Here is a 26,005-nt window from a genome sequence, read left to right as displayed (position 1 = left end):
TGAGATGACGGTACTTTTCAAATTCGCAGAAGTGGTGTTTAAACTGTCAACAAGGGCTGGTGGCACACTCAGTCTCATTAGTGCTCACTTATCCACCAATCAGCTTTTCATCTCAGCCTATAAACAGACCGGCCATATGGTTACTATAGACCAGACGAATAATTATACATGTGACAAGAACCTATATAATGTATGTCAGACAGAAAAATTAGAACCTGCTGGCGTTCCAGCAACAATAAAAGTACTGATTGTGATACTTTGATGATTCACTGTATCTAACTATAATTTTGTGTCGTGGCGCAGATGATTGCATCTAATGCTTCCTTTTCTTCTAGTTGAAATAGATTTCCGTACACAGACACTATAAACAAATTCATATTTAAATAAAACATATGCCTACAATTTAAATATGCATAATCACACACGCACATAAAGCAGAGGATATAATTGTTTCCAAGCAGCTCTTTGATGGCTGAGTCACTGAACATATCCTGTATTATATCACGATAAGAAGAACATCAGTTTAAAGGCAGCAGCTGTTTCCCTTTCATCCTCTCCCCCTCTTTTTTCTTTCTGCATCTCTCCATCCTCCCACTGCTTTCACAATGGTATGCTAAGCCAGGGAAGATAGGGCAAATCCCTCCTCTGAGCAGAGCAGGCTGGAGAGAAAGGAACAGAGCGAGAGGCTGAAGGAAGAAAGAGGACCGAGTGCAGAAGCACTCCTCTCTCATCTCTCCTTTCTCTGCCTTCATTTATCTGAGTCCAACCAATCAGCTTGCAGTCCAGCACTGTGTGTCGGTGCACGGCTGTCCCCTGCCACCAACCTGTGGCGATGATGTCACAGGCCCTGCTTCCTAAGACATACTTGTTTCCTCAGTTCTTGGTTCCTCACCTCCTTCCTATTTACATCATTGCTGTTAGTGCTGCAGAACTAGTTTCGATTTTTTTTTAAAGATTAGCTGAACCCTAAACATGAAACTGCAGTCACCAGCCAGTGAGCCTGTACATCCACACATTTTCTTAACAGCTTTTCCAATTCGGGAAAAACTGTCACAGGCCCAGAGGCAGGAAACACCCTGCTCACCGGTATATCACAGAGCTAATACAGGGAATCCTGGCGAACCCAGGACCATGCAAACACAGGGAAAGGAGGGGAAGGACAGGGCAATGGACTTTTTCACCAGAATGGAATTTCTAAGACAATCCTGGGCATTTAGAGGATGTCTGAGGAATGAAGGTGTACTGGTACTCATATTCAAAAAGAAGGGTGACGTGCAGAGTTGTACAGAGGGCTAAAGCTAATGAGCTTCATGGGAAAGAGTTTTTGAAACTAGATTTAGATGATGGGTCACGATCAGTGAACAGAAATGTGGCTTCAGGCTGAAAAAGAGCACTACAGATGTGATGCTTTCTGTAACAGTGTTGATAGAGAAGAAGGAGCTCCACTATGGGAGACAGAGGGACATCGCAGGGTGAGCGGTTTGGAGTTAAAGAGTGCAAAGAGGATAGTGGATGCACTGAAGAAGGGATATTGAATATGGAGCTGTCAGGCCAAAAACACCTTAAAATTTACATCTACTAACCATCTACTAAGAACAGCCGGAAACCCAAAAGTCACTAATTACAGAAATTAGACTAACTGAAATAGGAGACTTATACAAATAAAACGGGGCAAAAAAAGAAGCATGTTTTACTTTGACTGTTGCTCCAAATGAGTCAAAATCTGAACCTTTTAGACTGACTTCATACTGCACCATACTAAAATTCAGCCAACAGGAAAGCATCATAAATGGTGCTTTGAGTCCCTCTAGTGGATTATTACTGTACACTAACCCAATGGTGCCTGATGTGTAGTCTTACTTGATATAAATAATGTGATTTTATTCCATCCTCTGTGTTACTTCCTTGTTGTTGTTTTTTGCTGTTTGTTTATTTCTTTGTTTTTCTTTAATGGAGATATTGGTTATGTTGAAAGGGGACCTAGTTTACAGAAAAGAAGAAGAAGACGGAAGAAAGGAAAAAGAACTAAAAAGAAGGAAGGAAAAAAAGAATTGGACAAGTGATCGTGCAATTTTCAAAGGAATTCGAGTCTGCCTTTGACACTCCCTTAGGCCAAAAACAGGTGAACTACTGTAAGGAAGCAAATGCTGCCTTCAAGTGACAAGGCAAAAACAGCCCTTCAACGCTAAGAAACAACAAGAACACGGACTCACCCTTTAATGTATGGACGCTTGTTCCTGCCACAATTTTATCTCAAATTTCAGAAAAAATAACTAGAAATTAAGAAAATAACTCGAGATTTTAAGTTATCAAATCAAATATTTTGGATGGCAAAACTAGTTGAGAAAGACACGACAGACCCAAATGAATGACAAGTGCTCATAGGAGCGTTTTTTTTTTTTAAGTTTTTTTTTTTAAAAAGACAAATCTTAAATTCTAACCTCAAGACACTGTCTCACTTAGCCTACTATTATTTTATTAAATTACAACGTTATGGTATAACCAATCTTCATCAGCTACAAAACATAGTTATGATTAGACATGATGTAGCAGGCTTAAATTCTCGCTGTCCTCACTAAGAATTGTGCCAGGATATCTCACGGCAAAGATTTTACAGATAATATTATAATTAAAGAAATGTTTAATTATTTAACAACAAAACATGGCATTGGTGAAATTACATATGCACTGGTTAGAATAACTACATTCGGCAAAGAGTGATTTGATGGTTTTTTTTTTCGTTTTTTTAAAAAAAAATGCCTTTCTTAACGATTTAACGGACGAAACGAAGAGTTTGCTGCACTATTCCTCCCCTCGTTGCTATCTGCGCAATACTCACTTTGGTATTGCGCAATTAGAAGCGTTTTATTTGGATGCGTTGAAAGCGTTAGGAAAATGTGCGATTTGTTAGCTCTATAATCACCACGCACGGCTGAGTGAGCTGGCGTAAAGTTGGAGGCTCGGAAGTTGCGGGGTGTCACGTGAACGCGCCATCAGCTGGAGCGTGCCCTGTGCTGACGAGCCGTTGCTGGTGGAAACAGCTGGTGGTTTCTGTCAGCGAACTCCTCGAGATCGAGAGCAACGTTATTGCGAATAAAAGTTCAAAATAGACTCGAAACCGACTGAAGGCGCTTTTATTTGAATTTCTGTGGCTGTCGGAGCAGACGTCGGGTCATGTCATCACGTAAAAGCCACTTTTCGTGAGGCACTTGTTAATTGACGCTTCAGCCTGTTAGCACTGAACCGCTATCGCTCGGTGCACCGGCTGCTAACGTCAGCTAGCTAACTTTGTAGTCCCATAGCAACTGGCACAGTGCAGGTTTCCTGGCATCGCAGAAAAGCTGTCAGCTGTCGGATTTTAGTCAACTTTGGACTGAGGGAGGTTTTTTTCTCATCATGGCTCACATTCATTATAAATTCTCCTCCAGACTCAGCTACGACACGGTGGTTTTTGATGGCGTGCACATCACGCTGAATGAGCTGAAGAGGCAGATCATGGGCAGGGAGAAGCTCCGAGCCGGGGACTGCGACCTGCAGATCACAAACGCGCAGACCAAAGAAGGTAATAAAACATGTGTGCACTGATAACGAGCTTGTTTAAACTGAAGTCAACGTCTTCAACTTTGTCGGAAAGCGCGTGGTCCTGCTATCACAGCTGTTTGGAGACAGAGGTAAGCGTTGCGTCACCTCTTTCAGGTTAAACAGTGCAGGGAGGGGGGGTCCAGAAAAGTCAAGCTAGGACAAAAGGGCCTAATGAATGGGCTACATTCCTGCCGCTTTTACGCCTCGTGCTTTTAATCGTGAGGCCTGACGGTGGTGGTGGGTGAGCCCTGTCAGTGCATGTGCAAGTCTCAGGGGAAGCCTGAGTTAAAAATAGCAAAGGTGGAACAGGAGCACCTCTTTATTCATTACCATATGCTTAAGAGCTCCCAGATGCACATGCACATGAATGCGCTATTAGAGTATTTGCTGTCATATACTGTGGCATGAACAAAAAAGTAAACATGGCCAAAAAATAGATTAAATATGTAATGAACTTTGTAAGAGGATGGGGGTGGATCAAATAAGTGTAATGGAGCAGGTTTGTTGTGAATATTGCACATGAGGGTGATACAAGTTCATTGGGATGTTTGGCTATTGTGGGGCGGCTGTGGCTCAGGTAACAGAGCATGTCATCAAGCAATCAGAAGCTTTTCATGAAGTCATGAGGGCTCAATGCTGGAAAAGAACAGAAAATTAAAATGTGTTTAATAAATTATTTTTAATTTATATCAACGTCTTGGGTGGACTTTGTCTTTGTCACAACACCTCAAGCCAGTTTGTATGGGATACTGACCCAGGACCGTATTCTCCAGTTCACCTGCTCCTGGTGGGTGGAGGCGTTTGGAATTATGGGTAGTTTGTTTAGTTTTGTTTGTCTTTGTTTTTTTTTTTTAAAGGGTATCTTTTGTGGTAGTGTGGTGGTAGTATGATAAATGAAAATCTTTGGATTATGGTGTTTTGGTCAGACAAAATGTCACCTGGGGAAGCTGACTGCTGTGACAGACATTTTTCACAAATGGATAAGTCTATCTTTGTTGCAATCCCAGCACTTTACATTAGACTTTACATTATTACCTATTGGGCTTGTCAGTCAAGTTGAGACCTAATCTTATGCTCTTTATCTTCTTTCGTTTTGTAAGATTCCAGTTAAGATTCTTTCTGGTGAGCCAATCATTACCCTTAAAGCCTCGCTATCTTCATCTCTCCCTCTCAGAGTACACTGACAGTGACAGTCTGATCCCCAAAGGTTCATCTGTCATCGTCAGACGGATCCCCAGCTCGAGCAGCAAGACCCACAACAAGTGAGTCTATATTTTTGGAGTTGCCATCTGATTTCCTGCACTGTTATTAGTCCCTGCCACAGCAAAGGCTCCACCCTGCCTCAGCAAGCTACAACCTGGAATCCAAAGCTTTACCTACAGTTTTGAGATTTCACTGCAAGAGGACTTATCAAGAGCCAGGGGTAGCAGTGGATACTAGCTAAAGATTCAGTTAAGCTAATAAGAGTCTACCTTGACCCCAAAAAACATAATTTTAATAAGAAAAATTATCTTAATTTGCTGTATTTTGTCATTGACTGTAAAGCTTTTGCTGTGGTTCATGAAAAGCACTGGTTTGCTGGTAGAGGCCATTTCAGTTTTGAGGATTTTGCATGACATGACCATGAGAAAATACTCTGAGGAAACTACATGGTGACAAACTCAGTGGTTACCCAAATCACTGGTCAGGCTTACGCAGTAGAACCAGCAGTGTTGTGGGTTTTATGCTTGGAAAGCAGGACCTCGCTGGAACAGACTGGCGGTCATGTGACTAGCCGTGTCAGCACCCTACAGACTGGTGAGAGGAATTAGGGCTAATTGGTGGCGTAACACTGCCAACAAGATTAAAAGCAAAAAATGAGCTCTCCACCTGCATGAGGGGACTTGTTTATCCTCAAAGCAATAACACACGAACAAAAAACAACAATAAATCACAATCATTCTTAATTATGTTTCTAAAAAGAGCTTGGACACTTTTTAAAATGTAAATAAAAACAGACTGCAGTGATCATTCATACCTTGTTTTTATTCAACATTGTCCAAACAAATATCAAGTGTATCTAATTTAGAAAATATTCTGTAATGAAAGGCGTGCTATGCTTTGGCCAATAGTGTTCTCAACAGTATTTCTCAACATAAGATGTACAAAAAAAATTTAGGATTTTGTCACCACCTGTAATTAATGTAATTAAAAGATTTTTGTAATCTAGCAAAATCTCTAGACGAGGGAGTGGAACTGACTGCATGTGCTCAAGAAAACTATTGTTGAGCATGTGGTTCATTGCTGCGTGTACAAATGCAGGTTAATAGTTCCCAGAGACTTAAAAAATGTCCCAGTTCTAACTTTGTGTAAACATTTTGTTGTTAATTCAATATGAGGATATTTTCAAATGAAATAATTGTCAATGTTGACATCTTTCAATTAAATTTCAATTTGATTTTATTTATATAGCGCCATATCACAACAGTTGCCTCAAGACGCTTATTCATTTCATATAACACTTTCCCAAATCTTGTCATTTCTGTATATTTTACTTCCCAGGAGCCAGACTTTTATTTATTTATTTAATTTAAAGTGGTGTTCAGCAATAATTCAAGGCTTTCTGAAAGTCTTTCACTGCTTTTCCTTGGACATTGGCTGCTTTTTTTTACTCATTTTCAGTCCAGTCCTCATCCTTGATCATTCTTAGAGGCGTGGTTTTGCTTTGGTAAGCCCCTTAATGCTGACCTATGAATCATTCAAGCTCTGACTTGATTCACTGTTTTCTGTTCCATCAGATCTAAACAACACAGGAACTGAACTTCAGCCTCTATGTACCTTTGTATTAGCTCTTCTGATGCACTCTTCTGAGTGTGTTAACGCTCCCAATGTGTCTCTCAGAGACAGAAAATATTCAGCCTTTTCAGTTTTGCTAGTTGTTCACAGGTGCCCATGTGCTTTGCTGGCATTTCAGAAATTGCCCTTTGCGTTGAGTGGACATCAAGAACTGCCTTCCTGGGGTATTTCCAATGTAATCACAGGGGACAAACTCTGCATTCCTGTTCTGTTTGTTTTTAGGCCAATGTGGAGCTTCAGCAGTGTGAGTAGGCAAATCAAGTAGGCAGCTTTCAGGATTGTTGTTCTTGATATATAAAATTATGTCTGTGTGCTACTGTCCCTGCTGTGCACCTCGGCAGGTAATGCTCTGTATGGAAAAACACAGAAATCTTATTTTAAGGTCACTGCAGGAAGATATCTTCTTGATTTGTTTAATGCACACTGCTGTAACCTGATTTGCCTGCTTTGTCTGCACTTTTCTGAACAAAAGAAAGCACTCCGTTGTAGATTTCATTATCCATCACTTTCACTGAAGCAGCTTTTAAAAGTGCTCTTTAATTCACATCAAAGACTGTTTGGATATGGACAACTGACTTCTGTCAGGGGAAAAAAAATCTGTGCCTCACACCGTCGTAGAGGAGGTTTAAAAATGTTTTTTTGTTGTTTTTCAGTGAGCGATCAGAGGTCCAGCTTCACCACGCCTTTGGAGCCAGCAGAGCAGTATGTAGCCAAACCACATCCCACAGCACTTTGCCTTCAGCTCCACAAAACACGCACTTTTTTTTTTAAGGCTGTGTCTTTTAAAAATGGCATGCTGCATTTTATAACAAAGAATAATAATACATAGAATACATGTGACATGCATCGTTTTCTTTAATTAAGCAGACTAAATGGATCAAAGCTGATGGGAATCATGTATTTTACAATCGCAGTATAACAATTTAAGTGCTTGAAGATAACTGACTAAAAAAAGTTTTTTAAAAAAAACATTTAAAAAGAAAAAAGTTTACAATTAAACAGGTCGTATGTGCTCACTTTTATTAAATAAATATTCTCAACTGTTATGTTATCAAGCTGCTGTGTCACCAGTCAGCGTCTATTGTTGAAGATTGTTCAGTATCTGTCTGTGGGAGGTGGAGCTGCGCGGGTGGGTCAAACATTATCATGCAGGCCAGCTATTCACAGCTGATAAACCCAACTGTTTAATGATGCTGGCACTGCCCAGTTGTGCCTCATCCAGAAGCCACTTTTGCACTTTTTATGGTCTAAATTCTATCAATTCTGGGCAAATACTGCATAACTTTAATTTATCAGGCTGCTGTAAAGTTTCAAATTCTTACTGAGTATTTATAATGTGATTCATTTAGAACCACCATAATTGAAATCACTCCCTTGGTGTAATGGACAGCGTTATTAGAAGACACCCTTTAAGTGAAGAAATATGCAGATTTAGAGTTGTATAGCCATGTCATGTTACACGCCTTTAAGTAATAAATGCCATCGACTGCTAAAGCAACAGCTAAAAAGGCTTAGTCTCTGATCTATAACAAGAACAAAAGAAGCTCATTCCTCAGGGACCAAGCTGTGCATTGTAAGTATTTCATTCTAAAACACTATAGTGTGGTCTTGTGTGTAATTCAGTTAAAGATGGTAAAGTCAAGCTTTCACTTGCTGCAGTCTTAACTGGTGTGCACTGACCTGATTTCTCTCTTTGGTTTCTCAGTAGGAGAAGTGTCTGCCACTCTTCTTAGTCTTTTGAGTCTGTTGGACTGACTTGGACAGACTTTTTAATTTTGTGTTGTTGTTTTTTTTTTCTACCAATAAAGTTATTTATATCAAGCTGTGTTATGTACTGAGTATGTGTTTCTTCACTGTGAAGAGTGACGCTAATACACACTTCTACACAGAGAAAAGACAATGGAATCACTGGCCGTTTAACAAGCTTATAGGGCCACTCCACCCATTTTATACTGGATTCCTCGTGCTGGGCGGCTTGCACAATACTGGTATTGGGAATCAAAGCTGTAGAGACAGAGAGCTGCAGACCAAAAAGACATCACCTGAAATTCACATTAACAATATCATGTAGTTCAGTCAGGAGGTGTTTCTTTTTAACTTGCATGCTGCATTTTAAATGTGTCATTAACTTTAAGGTTTAAGTGGCGGCTTTAGCTATAAATTACATTGTAAGTGGTGTAAGTGTGAATTTGGACTTTTTAGATGTTTACAAAAATGTGTTACATTAACAAAGAATTGTAGCCACAACACTTCTTAATGTGTATGTGTTAGTCCCCATAAGGAAATAGTTCCTCTGCATTTAACCCATTCACCCAGTGAAGCAGTGGGCAGCCACCAATGCAGCGCCCAGGGAGCAGTGTGTAGGGACGGTACCTTGCTCAGGGGTACCTCAGGGTAGCCGTTCAGTTGAGTCGAACCCCCGACCTTCCGATCATGGGGCCACCACTCTACCTACTGAGCTACCCCCCCCCCCCCCCCCTTCACATCAGCAGCTCCTGTATAACATAACTTGGGTATAAATTATTACAGCTGACATGCTTAAATGATGATATCAGAGCGAAACGGATGTTTCAGAGTACCATCTTTTGACCTTCATAATGTTGAACATTGAGTCATATGTGTACTGTATGCGCCTTTTTTGGGGGGGGGGGGGGAGAATGTTGCATATCTTTTTGAAGTAATGAGTATACTCCCATGCTGGTGTATTTAATTTCTCTTTATAGTAGGAGCTTCAGCTAAAGGCTCACTTCAGGGATGTTTTATCTTTATCTTAGTTTAATATACCTATTTGGCATGCTTTCTGGCCTATCAGCCAAATATTTGTACAAATCAAACTACTGATCTACATGAGGCTAAAGATTCATTAAAGCAGTTACAGCTCTGAAAGCTGCAAAAAAAACTTTCACAACAGTCCAACAGAGACATTCTGGTCTTAGCAAAAAGTCTCCGTTTCAAGCTGGTAAAGCTCACAGGATTAATCCTCTTGGGGCCATGCGTGTTTCTGCATGCGCGTTTCTACAGTGTTTCCATTTAAAGGCTACTAAACCAGAACCTGTTAAACAGGTTTTTCCTGTAACAATTCACGGCCTCTATCTCACACACAGTTTGGATTTCTTTCTTTGCTCCTCTGTTCCAGCACAGTAGAGGAGGATAACATAAATAGATGCTTAGACAGAAAAACGCTGGCTGGACAAGTGTACATTCCCAGGATGCTTTGTAAAGTTTTCTTTACATTTTAAATTCAAGAGTTTGGAGAAATGCAGTGTGAGCTGTGTGGACAGTGATCAGTCACACTGAAAATCACAGATGGATGCTGATGCAAATTTTATGTTCATTTAAATGACACTTGTGATTTCGTAAAACAAACTGAAAGTAACAACTAAAACTTTGAATTGTGGTTTAGCCCAGTTTGGGGTAAAGGTTTGTAGCTCAAATGTCTTGTTTTGTGTATGCTTGTATGTCAAACCTCAAACTTTATTTTCAGACATTTTTGGATAAACAATTTTAATGTTTTTCCACAAGCTGGGTAACCGGGGGCGGCCGTCATGATTACTTTTATGAAACTTTTTTGTGTTTAATTCTAACAGATGGATGATCACAGTTCGACAAGAGCCCTGTCCTTTTTCTCCAAGGTAATGCTATTTTCTATTTCTGTTATGCACGTTTATCTTGGTTTACATGCTTCAGTCCAAGCTGAACACTGATCCTCAAACGACGTCTTTGTGTATGCTGCACATCATGCATTTAGATGCAGATGGCTAACCTGGTTGATGTGGATGCATCAGAGGAGGATAAGATCAAAGTTATGATAAATCAGTCCATCTATGACCCCATGAAGTGAGTCATGTATCCTCACACTGTCGAGTTTCCATCTCTTAAACTCCTCTCATGTTCTCATATCTCTCTTTACGTCTTCCTTCTTTATTGGTTGATGTCCTTTTTTACATTACACATTCTCACTCGGCTCTTCCTATTATTCTCCAGTTTAAACACAAAACCCAGCAATGTCCTTTCTGCGAATTACACCTGTTATCGCTGTGGAAATCCAGGACACCACATCAGGAACTGTCCTTCCAGCGGGGTAAGGCCACAATGTATCTGTTAAGTGACTTAGCTACTTGTACAAATCGTGAATTGAAAAATAAACCTGGGTGAGTAAAGAATGTAGAAATGTATAATTTCTTTGAGTGCTGATAGTGTTTGCGTATTCACGTGTACTTCAGATATCTGTAATGCTTTTCCTGGATTTCTGTTATATTTATTATTTAGCCAACATATTAAAAACGGCCAAGGTTCCAGATAATGAGATAAGCACATGTGCAGTTTCTTTTTCTATTGGCTCCATATTACGTCAGCGAGTTATCCTAATATGGTCATCTCACTGAGATACCTCTGGCTGTGAGCACAAAAGCTTCACCCATCTGCTTTTCAAACCTTCAGTTTGCAAGGATGAGGCAATCAGAGTATCTTGTTTCAGCTAGAGGATTCATGGCTGAGGATTTATTTAACATATCAATCATGCAAAGATGGTCTACCAGACAAGAAATTATTATTTTTAAATATAAAGCTGGAATGTGTGCCTTTAAATGTAGATGTTTCTGTCTTTGACAGCAGGATAAAAACTCTGAGGCACCTGTGAGGATAAAGAAGAGCACAGGCATCCCACGTTCCTTCATGGTCGAAGTGGATGATCCCAACATTAAAGGCGCCAAGCTGACCAACTGTGGGCGCTATGCAATCCCTGCCATAGATGCGTGAGTGTTAATTAAAGTGTTACTGTGTGTGTTTATTAATGTTTCTTTTGTTTGACCGTTAGGAAATACATTTATTTACACTTTTCTTAGAGTTTGCCTTCAGAAATGCATTTATTATCCGTGGCATAGATTGAACCAGGTACTGGAAACATTCCTCAGAGATTTGTCCACGTTGACATGACAGCATCACATTAGGTTGCAGATCAGTCGACTGCACTTCCATGATGTGAATCTGCTGTTTGACCACATGCCAGAGGTGTTTTACTGGATTGTGTGAGCTCATTGTCATGGCTAAGAAAACTGTTTAAGCTCATTTGAGCTTTGTGGCAAGGTGGATTATCCTACTGGAAGAAGCCATCAAAAAATGGGTTCACTGTGGTCATGACAGACATGGTCAGCAATAATATGGAACAAAGCAACTATACTTAAACAAAGCTCACTTAATACTAAGTGGCCCAAAGTGTGCCAAGAAAATATCCCCCACAGCATTACACCACCACCCTGAACTGTTTATACAAGGCAGCTTTCAAGCTGTTAAGTTTAAGGTCTGACCCTGTCATTCAAATATTGCTGCAGAAATCAAGACTCATCAGAACAGGGAATATTTTTCCAGCCTTCCATTTTATTTACAACTGAGGAGTGCAAGAAGGTCCTCTGACATCATCACTAAAAACAGCCATAATGCTCGGGTCTTATTTTCTACAGTTGACAGGCTAACAAACCCTCCTGTGCCAGTGGCAGCTGAACTTCATTCAACCATGGCCTGCAATGACTTTGCCAAATTCTTCACAGACAAAATCCAAAAGATTAGACAAGCAGTTGGTACATCAACAGCAGATCCAGGATATGTACTGTGTCCACCGAAAAACTGTTTAAACACCATCAAACAGTTTCACCCGATTAACAGCAAAGACCTGGAGGACATCTTAGGTCAACTGAACTCCTCCTCCTGCTGTTTAGATGTCCTGCCAACAAGTTTTTTCAAAAAGGTCTCAAAGACTTTAGAGTCAGACCTGTTACAGATCGTCAACTTTTCCTTAATGTCAGTTGTGTTTCCAGAATCACTAAAAACTGCTGTAATCAAACCTATACTGAAAAGGGACAATCTTGACAAGACACAAATGAAAAACTACAGGCCGATCTCAAATCTCCCATTTTTAAGTAAGATCATTGAAAAAGCAGTTTCTCAACAGCTCAATTACTTCTTAAAACAGAATAACTGCTATGATGCCTTCCAGTCAGGTTTTAGACAGAACCACAGCACTGAAACCGCTCTGACTATAGTGTTTAATGACATATGTCTGAATACAGACAGTGGAAAAATGTCAGTCCTAGTTTTACTGGATCTCAGTGCAGCATTTGATACAGTTGACCACAACATATTACTCAAACGACTGGAGAACTGGGCAGGTCTTTCAGGAACTGTACTGAACTGGTTCAAAACATACGTAGAAAACAGGAAATACTTTGTATCAATAGGTAACTTCACATCTGAGCAGACAAGTATCACATGTGGAGTTCCCCAAGGTTCCATCTTGGGACCCCCTCTATTTAACATTTACATGCTCCCACTGGCACAGATTATAAAGAACAACAAAATAAACTATCACAGCTATGCAGATGACACACAAATATATATCACAATGTCACCAGGAGACCGAGGCCCTGTACAGGCTCTTGGTAAATGCATTGAGGAAATTAATGACTGGTTGTGCCACAATTTTCTCCAACTAAACAAAAACAAAACTGAAGTAATAGTCTTTGGCGCCAAAGAAAAACGATTACAGGTCACCAGAGAACTTCAATCTATACACCTAAAAACCACAAACCAGGCGAGAAATTTGGGTGTAGTGATGGATGCAGACCTAAACTTAGAAAAACACATTAAGAACATTTTTCCAGCCTTCCATTTTATAATTTGGGTTAGCTTGTGTGAACTTTGGTCTCAGTTTCATGTTCTCAGCTGACAGGAGTGGCAGGTAGGTTGGATATGTTGTGCATTCAGAGATGCTCTTCTGCATACCACTGTTGTAACGAGTCGTTATTTGAAAGAGAGCTGTATTTTATATAGATAGATAGATAGATAGATAGATATCCTCCTTTTCAGTCCATGCTCTATACTTTTGGCTTATTAGTAGCCATTTTTAAGTCAAATGTCAAATTAACAGCCTTCTCTTAAAGGAACCCAGTTGAAGTAAATCTAGTTAAAAGCATCCTGTTAATAAATAAAAGTCAAGAGGCTTTATTGTCATTTCAACCATGTGCAGCGGTACAGTACACATTGAAGCGAGACAACATTCCTCCAAGACAATGGTGCTACATATAAAAGACAATCAACACAGGACTACATAAAGTGCAAGTGTGAAAAAAAATTGCAGGAATTGCAAAAAAAACCCAAAACAAAGACAGTGCAACACCAGACAGAACAGAACGATACAAACATAAGACAGCGCAACAGAAAAGTGCAATAATGACAGTGGGTTGGACACAAAAGTAAATGTGCATGTACTTTTTTCTGTCCATAGAGAGGCATATGCTATTGGCAAGAAGGAGAAACCTCCCTTCCTTGCACAGGAGCCCGAGTCTGAAGACCAGGATGATCCCATACCTGGCGAGCTCCTCTGTCTGCTCTGTAATGAACTGCTGGCTGATGCCGTGGTCATACCCTGCTGTGGAAACAGCTACTGTGATGAATGTGAGTGTCTGCTACACACACATAAGATAAATTAATAGTTTAAACATCTAATCACCTGAACCTAATATATCTATATATCCAGTTCTTACTAACTCAAAAATTTAATTACACAAAGTACAAAATTGTAGAAATGTTTAAGTGTATCACAGATTCAGCAAAAATGTGCAAATTTTGCCTACCAAAAGCAGCAGAAACACAAGTGCATGTACAGTCTGTACTCTCGACAGTGAAAGCACGGCACTGCTTCAAACTGTAGGACTGTGTCACATTATTGTACAAATAAACAGTGCTCTGGTTGCTCTTTAATCTCCTTTTCTCTCACTCAGGTATTCGCACTGCCTTGTTGGAATCAGAGTACCATATCTGTCCCACCTGCGAACAATTAGAAGTCTCTCCTGACACCTTGATAGCCAATAAATTTCTCAGACAGGTGAATTGACAGAGTGATAATAATTATATATTATAGATTAAATGTTTGTAATAATGCTTTCTTTTTCAAGGTACAGTTAATGTTGTATTGTTGATCTGTAACGTCACACCAGAAGATTCAGTATTCAGCATTCACTTTGCTCTCCATCCATTTTTCTCCCACCACAGGCTGTCAACAGTTTTAAGAAAGAACAAGGACAAGACAAAAGCTTGAAAAGAAAACCAGCCACATCCCAGTCTCAAAATCTAACTCCAGCCCCCTCTGTCCCTACCCCGCCCCCTCTGCCCATGCAGAGCCAGCCACAGAAACCTCAGCAGTCATCCCAAAGCCAGCAGGTGAGCCTTTTAATAATATGTTTCATCTGGCAGGCAGGAAAAATAAAGAACCTGCAAATAATATAATTACTGTTTTCTTTTCAGGGTAAGACCTTTGGTAGGTCTCTGCAACATTCTGTATTTGCCCAAAGAAGAAACATGCATGTACACATGTCTCATATCCTGATATAAGTCATCTGTTATCCTGATAATGATATAAATCACAGTATAGTGCATTTTCTGTAAATTCAGTGAATATTTTATATAATAACCAAATCAAAAGTACTTTTTAACATATCAATATCAGCCTTATGTTAACCTGTAGCAACACACACTAAATGACCCCACGCAGTCATATAAGAGCTTCTATATATTTTCTATATATTTACAAATATAAGTTGTAATGGTCACTGTTCTTCTTCTGAGATTTATTTTGAGCACCTGATGGCTCTAGCCCCTCGTTTAGGAATGAGAACCCGGATGTTTTTTGGCTGGTCCTTCCTGTGGTGCCGGGGTGACTATTGCAAAGCGTCATCTAAAGGAACAATAGACATTTTAATATCATCACTTGATATATTTTGCCATGTCGCACAGTCCTAATGTACTATATTCCTCTATTGTAAATTATTGGTTTCGTTTATTGGCTTTGATGAAATGTTTCCCAAATTGAGGTGCAGTGATCCAACTTTCTCAGGCCTGATGTTGATACAGACACCTCAGCTTTGGGTATCTACTGAAAAGAAGTTCCAGTACTATTATTAAATTAATAACCTTTCTCACTGTAAAGAAGAGGCAACATTAGACTTGATTTAACATCATCCCTTAACTTTATTTTTTTTAAAGGGACAAATGAAAAGAATATGAAATGCTAAATTCATATTTATGACTAAAATCATTTTTAAAACTCTTGCAGTTTCCTTTAATTTGCAGTCATGATAGTTTCTTCTTACCCGGTTTCTAGTTTTGTGTGTGCACTGTATCGTATAAGGAGTGTAGCACACAAGAAGAAATTGTTGAGAAAACAATGGTAATAAAGTTCACAACAGCATATTAAGTTTTATTGCACTTATGTTAACAAGCAATAAAAAGCTGTCCAAAAGGTATTTAACCTGAGAGACAAAATACAAAGAGAGCGACAGAGCTGATGAGGACTCGATTCAATTAAGATCTATTTGTGGTAAACTTAGAAAGTTACTAAAAACTAAGAAAACTTTGTTTTCTACTGCTGTTGCAAGAGTAAAATACCTCTGTTTTTTCACCATTTGCTGTTAATTTGCTCTATAAATTAACTCGTCTTATGTGTGGCACAGCAATCGTAAAAAAAACATCTAATTTAATTTAATTCTGTAGATCAGCCTAGTAAATTAGCCATCATTACGAATAATCATTTAAGCTTTGGGATTCTGTTTTACAAAGATCTTCCTTAGCATTCATGCTCCCTTGTTTGTTCCACTGGATTTTGATCTCTGCAATGTTTTCTTGGTATACCCCCTGTTCAGGACTCTCTTCTGGATCATCTAAAGACTGCAAATATACCACCACAGTCTCAAGTCTCTGAGGTTCAACCTACAACTACAGACCCAGCCTCTGAGAATGACACAGCAGGCACATCCCTCCAGCCTCTAGAAAACCAGCTAGAAATATCTGAGAAGTATGTATAATATTACACTGATTTTTACATGGGTATTTCTACATCCACATTGCGGACGATCTTCATAATATTTGAGGATGTTGAAGATGTCCCACTCCAGCCAGACAGCAGTGAAAACACACTTAAAGCTGTTTGGGAGCTCCTAGTGTTGCCTGACAATGAAGTAACGCTCGTTGTCTAACGATAAACTGTGAATTTAACTACTGTATTTCCAACTTAAAATCAAAGGGTTTTAAAATAGCTGGCGCTGCCATTTATAAAAAAGGAGTAATTTCACTGTAGCTACAGCTTTGCAGTGCTGCTAAAGAGGTAAGAATGAGGAGAATTTAAATGATTGCGATCATGTTGTGCTGACTGTGATGTATTTACTCAGTGAGATTGAAGGAAAGATGTGCAGTGACTCAGCAGGTGCTGCCCTGTCTGGAAAGGTTTCAAACAAAGATCCGACTGATCCACCGTCACAGCCCATAACACCGGTGAGGTCATTCATACAGGAACAGTCATTCTCACTCAATAATAACCTTTTTTTTGTTTGTGTTTTTTAATGAAATCTTGTGGCATTTGTGTCTGTTTAGGATGATGACACTCCAGCAGCAGAGCAGCCTCTGACAGGTAGCGTCAGTCAAGAGAATCAACACTCCTGCTCAGGTGAGTGACTAATAAACAGTATCAGTGTGTGATAATCTATTCCCTACTGTTAACCTTGTGTTTAGACACATGCCAGTAATGTCACTAAAATCAGGAAATAATGAGGGAAAAAAAACACTTTTTCTTTGAGTCAACAGGTGCAACCCCAGTATACCCTGAATCCTCAGTCAGCTTGGAGAGGTCGGTAGTGTGTGTTTCTGAGTTAGGGGTTTGTATTTTCCTTTTTCCACTCTTTAAACACTGACATCTTTTACCTTTCATGTACCTTCCTTATAGCTCTTCTTCATCTTTGGTTTGTCTCACTGGAGGAAAGACTGAATCTAATACCCAGCAGCTTTCTACCATCCCCTCCACATCATCCTCCTCTTCATATTCAAATACTCCACCACCTCTTTTTCCCTCCCCACTTTTTCACACGTACTTATCAGCTCAACAGTTGCACAGCACTTACCCTCCTGGATACCCACCTGCCACACCCATCTGGACCCTTCCAGCCCCCCAGGGTACCCCTATCCCATCCCTTTGCTCCTCTACTACCACCTCCTCCCCCATCCCTCGCCTCATTCCCCAGGAGTGGTACAAGTATCAGAGAAAGAAAAAAGAGAGGTGTGTACCTGCTTACAGCATTATGTTTATACTATCCTATAGATGTACATGATGAACTGAACATAATGTATATTTTATATCTTTACATGTCACTTTTTGTCACTCAGGTCACCTCAAAGAGCATCTGGCTACAGACGCTCCTCTTCACATTCAAAGTCTTCTACAACCAAGGCCTCTTGCTCCTACTCTCACTCTTCAAGCCGCTCTGAGTCTCGCTCTCGCTCCAGAAGCAGATCAAGGTATTTTGTGGCCCTTTTACAGAAATGTTATTTACAGTATTTTGCATTTTGCTGTTTTGCACCATCCTGAATTGAAAATCTTCAGGACTGACAGAAACTGACTTGTATACTAAAAACATGCAGGACAAATACAGAGCAAAAAAAACCCAACAGCATTGTTATGTTTAAAAACCTGAAAATTCACATTACATTTGTGGAGTAAATAAATAATATAAAAACATTTAGTACAAATGTAGAGTAGTACAAATGTCATTAAAAATAGTATGTACAGTATAAACCTAAGAGAACAGTAGGAATGATTTCCTGAAGCATTCTTTATGGAAGTGGGGTTGAATTAGTTTGAGGGAAGAAGAGCTCCCCTGCTTCAGTAGTGTAGACTGGAGTGGGTGAGATGGGTTGTTTGTGGTGGAGAGCAGAAGACAATAGCAGTACCACTCATGATGATGGAGATCTTCTATCAGTACCACAGGCTGGTAGAAGATCTCCAACATCAGAGCTTTCTCATAAAGTAGAGTCTGCTCATTCCCTTCCTGTTCACAGCATCACTCTTGGTCCTCCAGTCAAGTCTGTCATTCAGGTAAATGCCAGAGTACCTGTAGCTCTCCATTGTTTCCACCTTCTAATAATCACACACACACTCCAACACATACCTCAGGGGTAACTTGCCCAAGGGTACAGACTGAAGGGGCCTTCTTGTTAGTGAGCGACCCACTCCTCCACAACCACCTAATAACACCCACCAACCAATAACCATGTATTTTCCATACAGTGAAAACTGTCTTGTGTTTTCTTTTTTTCTTCTTCTTTAGACACCGCTCTCCCTACTCTCATCAGAGAGACCTGCACACACGCTCTCGCCAGCCTAGCTCTTATACCTACGGTTATAAACGCTCGCGCTCACCTACACCGTCCTCGTCGTCTTCACCTCGAAGGGCTCGTCATTCCAGGTCCAAGTCTCTATTAGGCAGAAAGGACCGCCATCACAGTCGCCATCTTAGCAAGAAGTCATCTTCAAGCAGCAACCACTCCCGGAAGCGGGGAGAACGCTCAGGGAAGGAAGCGGCACGCTCTGAGGACAGTATTTCCAGAAACACGTGCACAAGTCGAGCAAACAGCCTGGAGCTGGACAGGGAGTGCTACCTGCAGTGGAAGAATGAGTACAAAGAGTGGTATGAGAAATATTTCAGCAGCTATCACCAGCTCCACCAGCTGCCTGTTCCCCTACTCAGTCTTCCTCCTCCTCCTCCTCCCCCTCAGTGGGTGAGCACAGACAGAAGCAGAAATCAATCACAAGCCAGCTTAAAGTCTCGCTACCAACCACAAGATAGATGCCCTGTTGAGATGGATGGCTGCTCCCCCTCGTCGGAGTCATCCAGTGACAGTCGCTCTCTCCCATCTCATTCTTCAAGCGAGAGTCGCTCCACGCCATCTCAGTCATGCAGTGACAGCAGTTCCTCTATGTCTTATAAGGCTAATGACAGCCGATCACCTCCATCTCAGTCGTCCAGTGACGGTCGCTCCACGCCATCTGAAGACAGAGCTCAGCCAAGAGCATCTACTGAGAGGTGCAATGAGAAGTCAAGACATAAACAAGTCACGCTTTCAAAGAGTAGCATGGAAATGAAACTGCAAGGACCGAGTACAGACAATAAACCACTGAAAAAACTGGAGGAGTCGAGCCCACTGAAACATGAACAAAAGAAGAAGAAACAACCTGAAGACAGTGGACAGGAGACTTCGCCCCCTCATGCTGAAAGCTCTAGAGATGACAGCAGAAAGGACAAAAGGAGGCACAGCAGTGAACCAAAGGCCTGCAAGCATAGTACGCCAGTACAGAAAGATTCAGACCAAACTGTCCTGAAACAAGACCAACCTGAAAGAAAATTCATAGGAAGCAATTCAGAAGGAGAGGAATGCTGGAAAAGAGGCAAAGATTTAGACTTTAGTGATGGGAAGAGACAGCACAAAGCAAAACCCAACAAAGAGCTAGACGGGACGAGCAAAGAGCGAGAAGAAAACCCTGGAGGCAGCAAAACTCCTGACTCTAGATCAGAGAAGAATAGGAAAAGAAAGAATGAGGATCTGGTGAAGAATGAAAGGGATGGTAGTCTTTCTGGTGAGATGCAAAGTGGCAAACACCTGAAAACGAAAACAGCAGAGAAGCCTGAAAACCGTCTTAGTGAATTCCTGAAACCACTTGACAAAGAGAAGCAAAAAATGGAGAAGAAGTCAGAGAAGAAAACATGGCCTCTGACAGCGAAAGACATCTGGGAGGAAGGGATGAAGGTGAAACCGCAGATGAAGATAAGCATCAACATCAACCTGGATGGCAAAAGGACAGAGGAGAACAATGGAAAACACGAGGTTACAGGGAAGGCGCAGGAAAATTACCCTGAAAATAGAGAGGAGGCGCAGAGGGTCAACAGAGGTGAACTAAATGAAAAGGAATCCAGTAGAAACCAGGAGGACCGTTCTGAAGACAAACTGATACAAGGTGAGGGAGAAAAAAGACTGACATGGGACAAATTTACCTTCAGAGATGATAAGGGAACGAAGGCAGGAGAGAAGGAAGACACCAGAGAAAGAAAAGACGATGAAGACGAGGGGGAATTAGACTTATGGCACTGTGCGCTCACAGGAGTGGAGGAGAGTGAGACAGGAAAGGGGGAAGAAGAGAGTTTGAGAGAGGACGACAAAGATCAAGAGATGGGAGACTCGCAGAAGGAGCAAGAAAACAGAGAAGCGTGGAGGGACGAGCTAAAGGAAGGTGTCGAGATGATGACGAGGGAGGAAGGTACATTGAGGTTCAGCTCATCAAGGAGCAAAAATGAAGGCCACCAAAATGGACCTAACACCAAGCTGGGTGATGGCAGGTCAGAACATTACTGCTTTCATTTTTTTCTCTTAACTGTCTTCATTTTAATCTTTGTAGCTGCATTTTCCAAGAAATGTTTAGATTAAATAATAATCTTATCTTATCTGATCTGGTAATAAAATATGATTGCGTTTCTCAAAGTCTAGATCAAAGTACATTTTCAGACCTTACCAAGTTGTTACAAGTTGTGGTGACATCGTCATGTCTTTTTTTCTGTCTGAACACAACTGCTGAACCTAAACGTGTGTATTCAGTTTAAACTGTTCCTAAACGAAGAACAACAGTATTTGCTTTCACTGGAAAAAGTGGAAGCAGGTAGAAAACCCGAAATGTATCTGAACAGCCATTTAGATTACTATAGTTTTGGGTTTTTTTACATTAGATAATTAATAAGTAAATTAAGTTCAACACTGTTTTACCTGTAATATAAGAACATAATACCCTGGATTGGTCTTTAACAGTCAGGGAAATATTTTCCTATCAGAGCTGCACAGAATTTGCAGTCTTAATCAATTTATCTTCATTTTTCCCACCAGCTCGGCTGCTATTTGTTTATCACATCTTCACAGCAAGCACCTTGTCTAACATTCACATGCATTCTTGGATCTCAGATTTTCCTCACTGTTAAAACATGCTAGTTTAATTTTCCTCAGGTCTTCAATTGAGTCACTGGCTTGTTACTCGAGTTAGTCTCTGCAGGGTGGCTGCCCACTGCTCCTAACACATAAAACACAGGACGTAATTTTCTCCTCAGGGATCTACAAAGACTAAAGAACAACATCCTAGGATGCAATTAAAGACTAAAGAGATCTAGTGTTGCAGCTGTATATCTTCTTTTATTAGATTACCTGTGATATTTAATCTTGTCTATGTGTGTTGGGCAGCCGTGAAGAAGAGAGTCATCAGAGGAGGACAGTGGTGAAAACGTTGGAGAAATACACCCAAGAAAGATGGACGGAGCTGGTACACGTTCAGGTGTGTATGTCAGCCGAGGTTATATAAGCATCCACCACCTAAGTTCATCCATCCAACCAATGTAGAACCCTACTAACTGCGTGCCTTTGGACTGCGGGGGGAAGCCGGAGAACCGGAATACAAACTCATCATAGTGAGGCCCCGGCCAGATGGTGGATTCACATATAGGATCTTGGTATCAGGCAACCACTGTGCCACCATTCTGTCACTCAATTCAGTTTTATTTATATAGTGCTGAATGACAACAAGAGTTGCCTCAAGGCACTTCATACTGTAAGGTAAAGACCCTACAATAGTAGAAAGAAAGCCCTAATTAGATAACCCCCTGTGAACAAGCACTCGGTGGCAGTGAAAAAAAAAGAAACTCAAAAAGGAAAAACTCCCTTTTAACAGTCACCTGTCACAACCAGTTGTGGGTTAAGGGAAGGAGACAGGACAACTGATTACATGAGGAAGAGTGCCAGAGATTAATATTAACTAATGATGCTTAAGCTACTATGACTTACTCCCTTAAAAAAAAAAAAAGTCATGACATCTGAGTCACATTGTATTTTTACTTTTATTTCCCAGGCACCCCGATCAACATTGGAGAGAGATGATGAGGAGGATGAAGGAAAAGTCAGAGTTCACACTGACCGTGTTTCTTTGACTCTGCCTCAACCGTCAGTGACCAACAAAGCCGAGGGTGACGAGGAACAGCAGGGAGAGAGGGGCAGGGAGAAAGAGAGAGACTCTGCTTGCTCCTGGTCACACAGAAGTGTGGCTCCCTCTAGTGGCAAAGACGGAGCTGTAAGCACCACGTCTGCAGATGCAGGCAGGGAGACGAGGAGAGAGATGGACAGGCAGAGGAACAGAGAGAGGGAGAGGCAACAAGAGAGGAAAAGGTCAAAAGAACAAACAAGAGAGGAAGGAAGCGGGAGAGACGGGGACAAAGAGCAAAAACGCACTGCCTCTCTCCCCACCTCCTCTCAGTTTTACTCCTTCTCAACATCACACAATGCAGATAGGACAGATCTGCAATACGGGGGCAGCCAGGCTAGCAACAAGAGTTCATCCTGTCCCAGCAAGAAATTCACCAGTGCCAGAAACAGGGAAAGCAACACAATAAGCAGGGAACCCAACCTGCCTGAAAAAGATGCACAGAAAACACACAGAGACCCATCATTGAATCTCAGATACAAAGATAAAAACTACAGCCACTACCACAGTAACCACCAAGATTCATCAGGGAGTGATCGAAATAAAGACAGAGCTCCAGGGACACACCACTCCCACAGCCGGGGTAAAGGCAGAGACCTGCTCCCCTTTGAATCTCCTGGATACTCTCAAAGATATTCCCCTCATTTGGGGTTAATGCAGAGCAAAGCTGGAAAAGAAGAGCGTAAACCAAACAAGGCTGAGAAATTCGTCAAAGAAGGCAAAGAGGGGAGAGAAAATCGAGGGATGATGGCTGTGCAGGGAGGAAGTGCCTGGTGGGAGCATGAGGCTGATTATAAAGTGGATGGAGTAGAAAACTGGTTCGGTGGAGGGAAGGATCTGGAGGAAGGGGAGATGCTCAGCAGCCGAAGCAGCAGCGTCGGCTCGTCAGCGAGCCAGGGGAACAGCAAAGACGACAAGAGGACAGAGAAGGAGAGGAAACAAAAAAGGCAGAAAAAAGAGAAAAGGCAGGCGACCCCGGAGCAGCCGCAGGACGGAGAGCTGAAGAAACACAAACACAAGAAGTCCAAGAAAAGAACAGATGGCGCAGAAGAGAGCGGAGGAGAGGGGGCCGACAGGTGGAAACGAAAGGAAAACCACTGATCTCCACTCGGATGTGTCACCTCGACTCTAAAAATGAAGTTAAATTTACTTGAATGATGTTTTATTTTCTCTGACCAACAGGTGCCTGGATTTTGTTTTTTGTTGTTGTTGTTGTTACTTTTGTTTAATTTTTGCTCAAAGATACGTTTTGTATCACGTTAAGATCTTCATAATTCATTTATAGCATTCGCAATCCTCGTATAAAATTGTGAAGAAATGGCACTTTATACAAAATCAAAAAAATGAATGTGACTGAAATCACACGGTGAACCTTAACGCTCTTGAATTATTTTGACTTGAAGGATTTTTGCACTTGTTTACAACTTGCTCAGGACTGCCAGCAGTTACGATTCACATGAATCTGCTATGGATGGAAATCTTACATTTTGAATAGTCAGTCAATAATTTGCCTTGCCTCGCACAGGGGTGCGTTTGGATTACTGAGAAAAAGATTGTGATCATTTAAAATGCACAGCCTACTGTGAATATTTAGGATTTAACCTCTGTGTTGCATTTTGTTTATTTATTATTTCTTTTATGTTTAATCTAAAAACTGCTGGATAGATGAATGATTTAGTAGAGGCAAGTTTAGTTTTTCCTGTTTTGAGGGAAATAAATAATAATTTAAAAAAATCTAAAATCTTGGGTTTCTGTCTGGATGTCTGCTGGTACTATTAGTGAGCACAAGTGGTAACTCCAGGCTTAACATACAGTACATCTACTTCACTGCACTTTGGATTTGACTTTCTATTGCATCTTTACCTTAAAGCTTTATTATTTTTGCAGATAAATTCTATTATAATAGATCAAGCTACCAAGCAACATATAATAAGCAGCAGCTATTTATGTACTATTCTGAAAACACTGCAGGCCAATGTCCCTCAATAATCTTGCTTACGTTTTGGCATTGATCACATACCAATTAAATATAAGGCCAATATTGTTTCTTTTAACCCATAAAGGCAGCTTATGAAGGGAAGAGCAGTGTGTCATGATTTATGAGATGATGAATAGTCATCACTTCTGAACACGTTTTAATGACCATGAAATGATTGTGATTTATACTTTCCACAACAATAAAATTAATAATACAACAAAACACACTTTTCAGCTTTTCGTGTATTTTGAAAATAGATTTGTCGGAGACCTGGAGTGTTATTGTGCACTTTGGGTCAACTTCTGTCGTTTAAATGTGCATAGGCTTTTTTTTTTTTTAAACCAGACATGCCAATCAACACAATTTAGTACATACTGCACTTCTATATCAATATTTTACGCAAGCGCAGAGCTGCCACCCAGGCAAAAGAAAAATAGAAGTATATCACGTTATAACGTGAAAAGTTTATTGTTCTAACTTTCATACTAACTTTCATATACTTTATATGTTTGTACAATATACTATCATGTTAGTACAATGTACGTAATTATATTGTTCAAACAAGAAAAGTATATTGTATTTGTTTAACTATTTGTATTGTATCCCCAGTTCTCTAATATACTCAGTCCTAGTTAACGTTTCCACCCTGCGGCCTTGGCTGCTAACACAAGATGCTAGGCTGTTATCACTGTGAGCACGCTAGCATGCTAAAATAGCCAAACTGATATTACTCGTCCTTACTTTAAAATATTCTAAATAAAGTTTTCTCTTCCATCACAGTCAAACGTGTCTATTTAATATATTATTATTATTCCTTTTATTACCTCTGGCGAGCTGTGTATGTTGAGCATCCATTATTTCAGCCGCTAAAGGCGGTCAGGTGACTTAAGGCTGGAGCACAGGGCAGGTAGGTTGATTTATGGTTTAAATTCTCCGCTTAAACAGTCCCTGTGAATTAACTTAGTGAATCTGTCAAAGTAAAGAATCTGTAAAGAGCTTTGGTGGTCTGTTAATTTTGCTTGGAGATTGTTTAGCTGTTTAAAAGTGAGTCGGTCACATCGGAGCCTTAAGAACAGCTTTATGTAGACAGCCATGTTTCTCTTTAATTATCTACCAGTACAGGAGACTCTGTTTTCTTCCGTTTTTAGTTAAGAGTTTGAGGGAAGTTGGTCTGTCCTATCAGTCATATCAGTCAGTGTAGCACTACCACTGTCAGATCCAGGGCTTAGACTGTTGCAAAACTAGAAACCAGTGGAGCATGGTGGCTCTTTTCAACACAAATGAAATTTAAAGGCTCATATTTATGCAACTCATTAAGTTGTAGAGATATTAAGGTGACTTGTTTGTTTTCTCTAGCTCAGGGGTGGAAAACATTGTTTTAGTTCTTGGGCCACATACAACCTATTTTGTACAAGTAATAATGTTTAAAGGGGGTTGTATCAACTTCTGCAAAATAAAAAAAACACAATCCCGTCTCCTATTACCTTAAAAATTTGCCAGACAAACAAAAGCATTATTTCTTGTTCAGCGATCGAGTAAGAAAACAGGTGGTGGATATATTTCAAGTAAATTTTGAATCAACTTTTTTAAAAATCTAAATGAATTGAATTAATTGACCATCAAACCACATTTGAAAGGTACAAACATTTCACATGTAGATCTTTTGAAACTAAACATCTGGTATTTCATGTCTTAATGATTCAAACAACTAGTCTCAGTTAGAA

The 26,005-nt window shown here is 40.4% G+C and overlaps 1 protein-coding gene and 1 long non-coding RNA gene across 4 annotated transcripts; one reads left to right on the top strand and one right to left on the bottom strand.

The window, feature by feature from the left end:
• Positions 1 to 2,974: 2,974 nt before the first annotated feature.
• LOC147332267 (uncharacterized) lies at positions 2,975 to 24,044 on the top strand. 3 transcript variants are annotated; one of them, XM_086288737.1, is made up of 19 exons: positions 2,975 to 3,562; positions 4,757 to 4,844; positions 7,071 to 7,119; positions 10,005 to 10,049; positions 10,166 to 10,254; positions 10,402 to 10,498; positions 11,032 to 11,171; positions 13,697 to 13,866; positions 14,193 to 14,296; positions 14,464 to 14,631; positions 16,110 to 16,261; positions 16,635 to 16,737; positions 16,837 to 16,909; positions 17,047 to 17,089; positions 17,186 to 17,515; positions 17,623 to 17,754; positions 18,564 to 20,627; positions 21,514 to 21,604; positions 22,175 to 24,044. In XM_086288737.1, exons 1-19 carry the CDS (start codon positions 3,397 to 3,399, stop codon positions 23,402 to 23,404), a joined length of 5,334 nt encoding a protein of 1,777 aa, XP_086144863.1. In that variant the 5' UTR covers positions 2,975 to 3,396; the 3' UTR covers positions 23,405 to 24,044. The 3 variants fall into 3 exon arrangements, with proteins under 3 accessions (XP_086144863.1, XP_086144862.1, XP_086144865.1); XM_086288736.1 differs by having other exon boundaries at positions 2,978 to 3,562; positions 11,029 to 11,171; XM_086288739.1 differs by lacking the exon at positions 4,757 to 4,844 and having other exon boundaries at positions 3,433 to 3,562; positions 11,029 to 11,171.
• Positions 12,220 to 25,372, bottom strand: LOC147332266 (uncharacterized). The gene is made up of 3 exons (XR_015128790.1): positions 25,106 to 25,372; positions 19,073 to 19,312; positions 12,220 to 18,894 (listed from the first exon to the last, which is right to left on the bottom strand). It is a non-coding gene; the product is annotated as an uncharacterized LOC147332266 (long non-coding RNA).
• Between the last annotated feature and the right edge of the window lie 633 nt (positions 25,373 to 26,005).

Source organism: Aulonocara sp. 'chitande type north' Nkhata Bay, linkage group LG4 (genome assembly GCF_057382095.1).
Source record: "Aulonocara sp. 'chitande type north' Nkhata Bay isolate Kocher_YH1m ecotype deep benthic linkage group LG4, A_spYH_male_GT1.1, whole genome shotgun sequence".
In the NCBI taxonomy this organism is placed as follows: domain Eukaryota; kingdom Metazoa; phylum Chordata; class Actinopteri; order Cichliformes; family Cichlidae; genus Aulonocara; species Aulonocara sp. 'chitande type north' Nkhata Bay.
Note: the sequence above shows the minus strand (reverse complement) of the source record. Positions and strands in the feature narration are given on the sequence as shown.

Excerpts from the sequence above, each read along its gene's own strand:
- LOC147332267 (XM_086288736.1), top strand. The coding sequence starts at position 3,397 with ATGGCTCACATTCATTATAAATTCTCCTCCAGACTCAGCTACGACACG. Across the intron at positions 3,563-4,756 it reads AAACGCGCAGACCAAAGAAG|AGTACACTGACAGTGACAGT; the intron begins GTAATAAAACAT and ends TCTCCCTCTCAG. Across the intron at positions 16,910-17,046 it reads GAATCAACACTCCTGCTCAG|GTGCAACCCCAGTATACCCT; the intron begins GTGAGTGACTAA and ends TTGAGTCAACAG.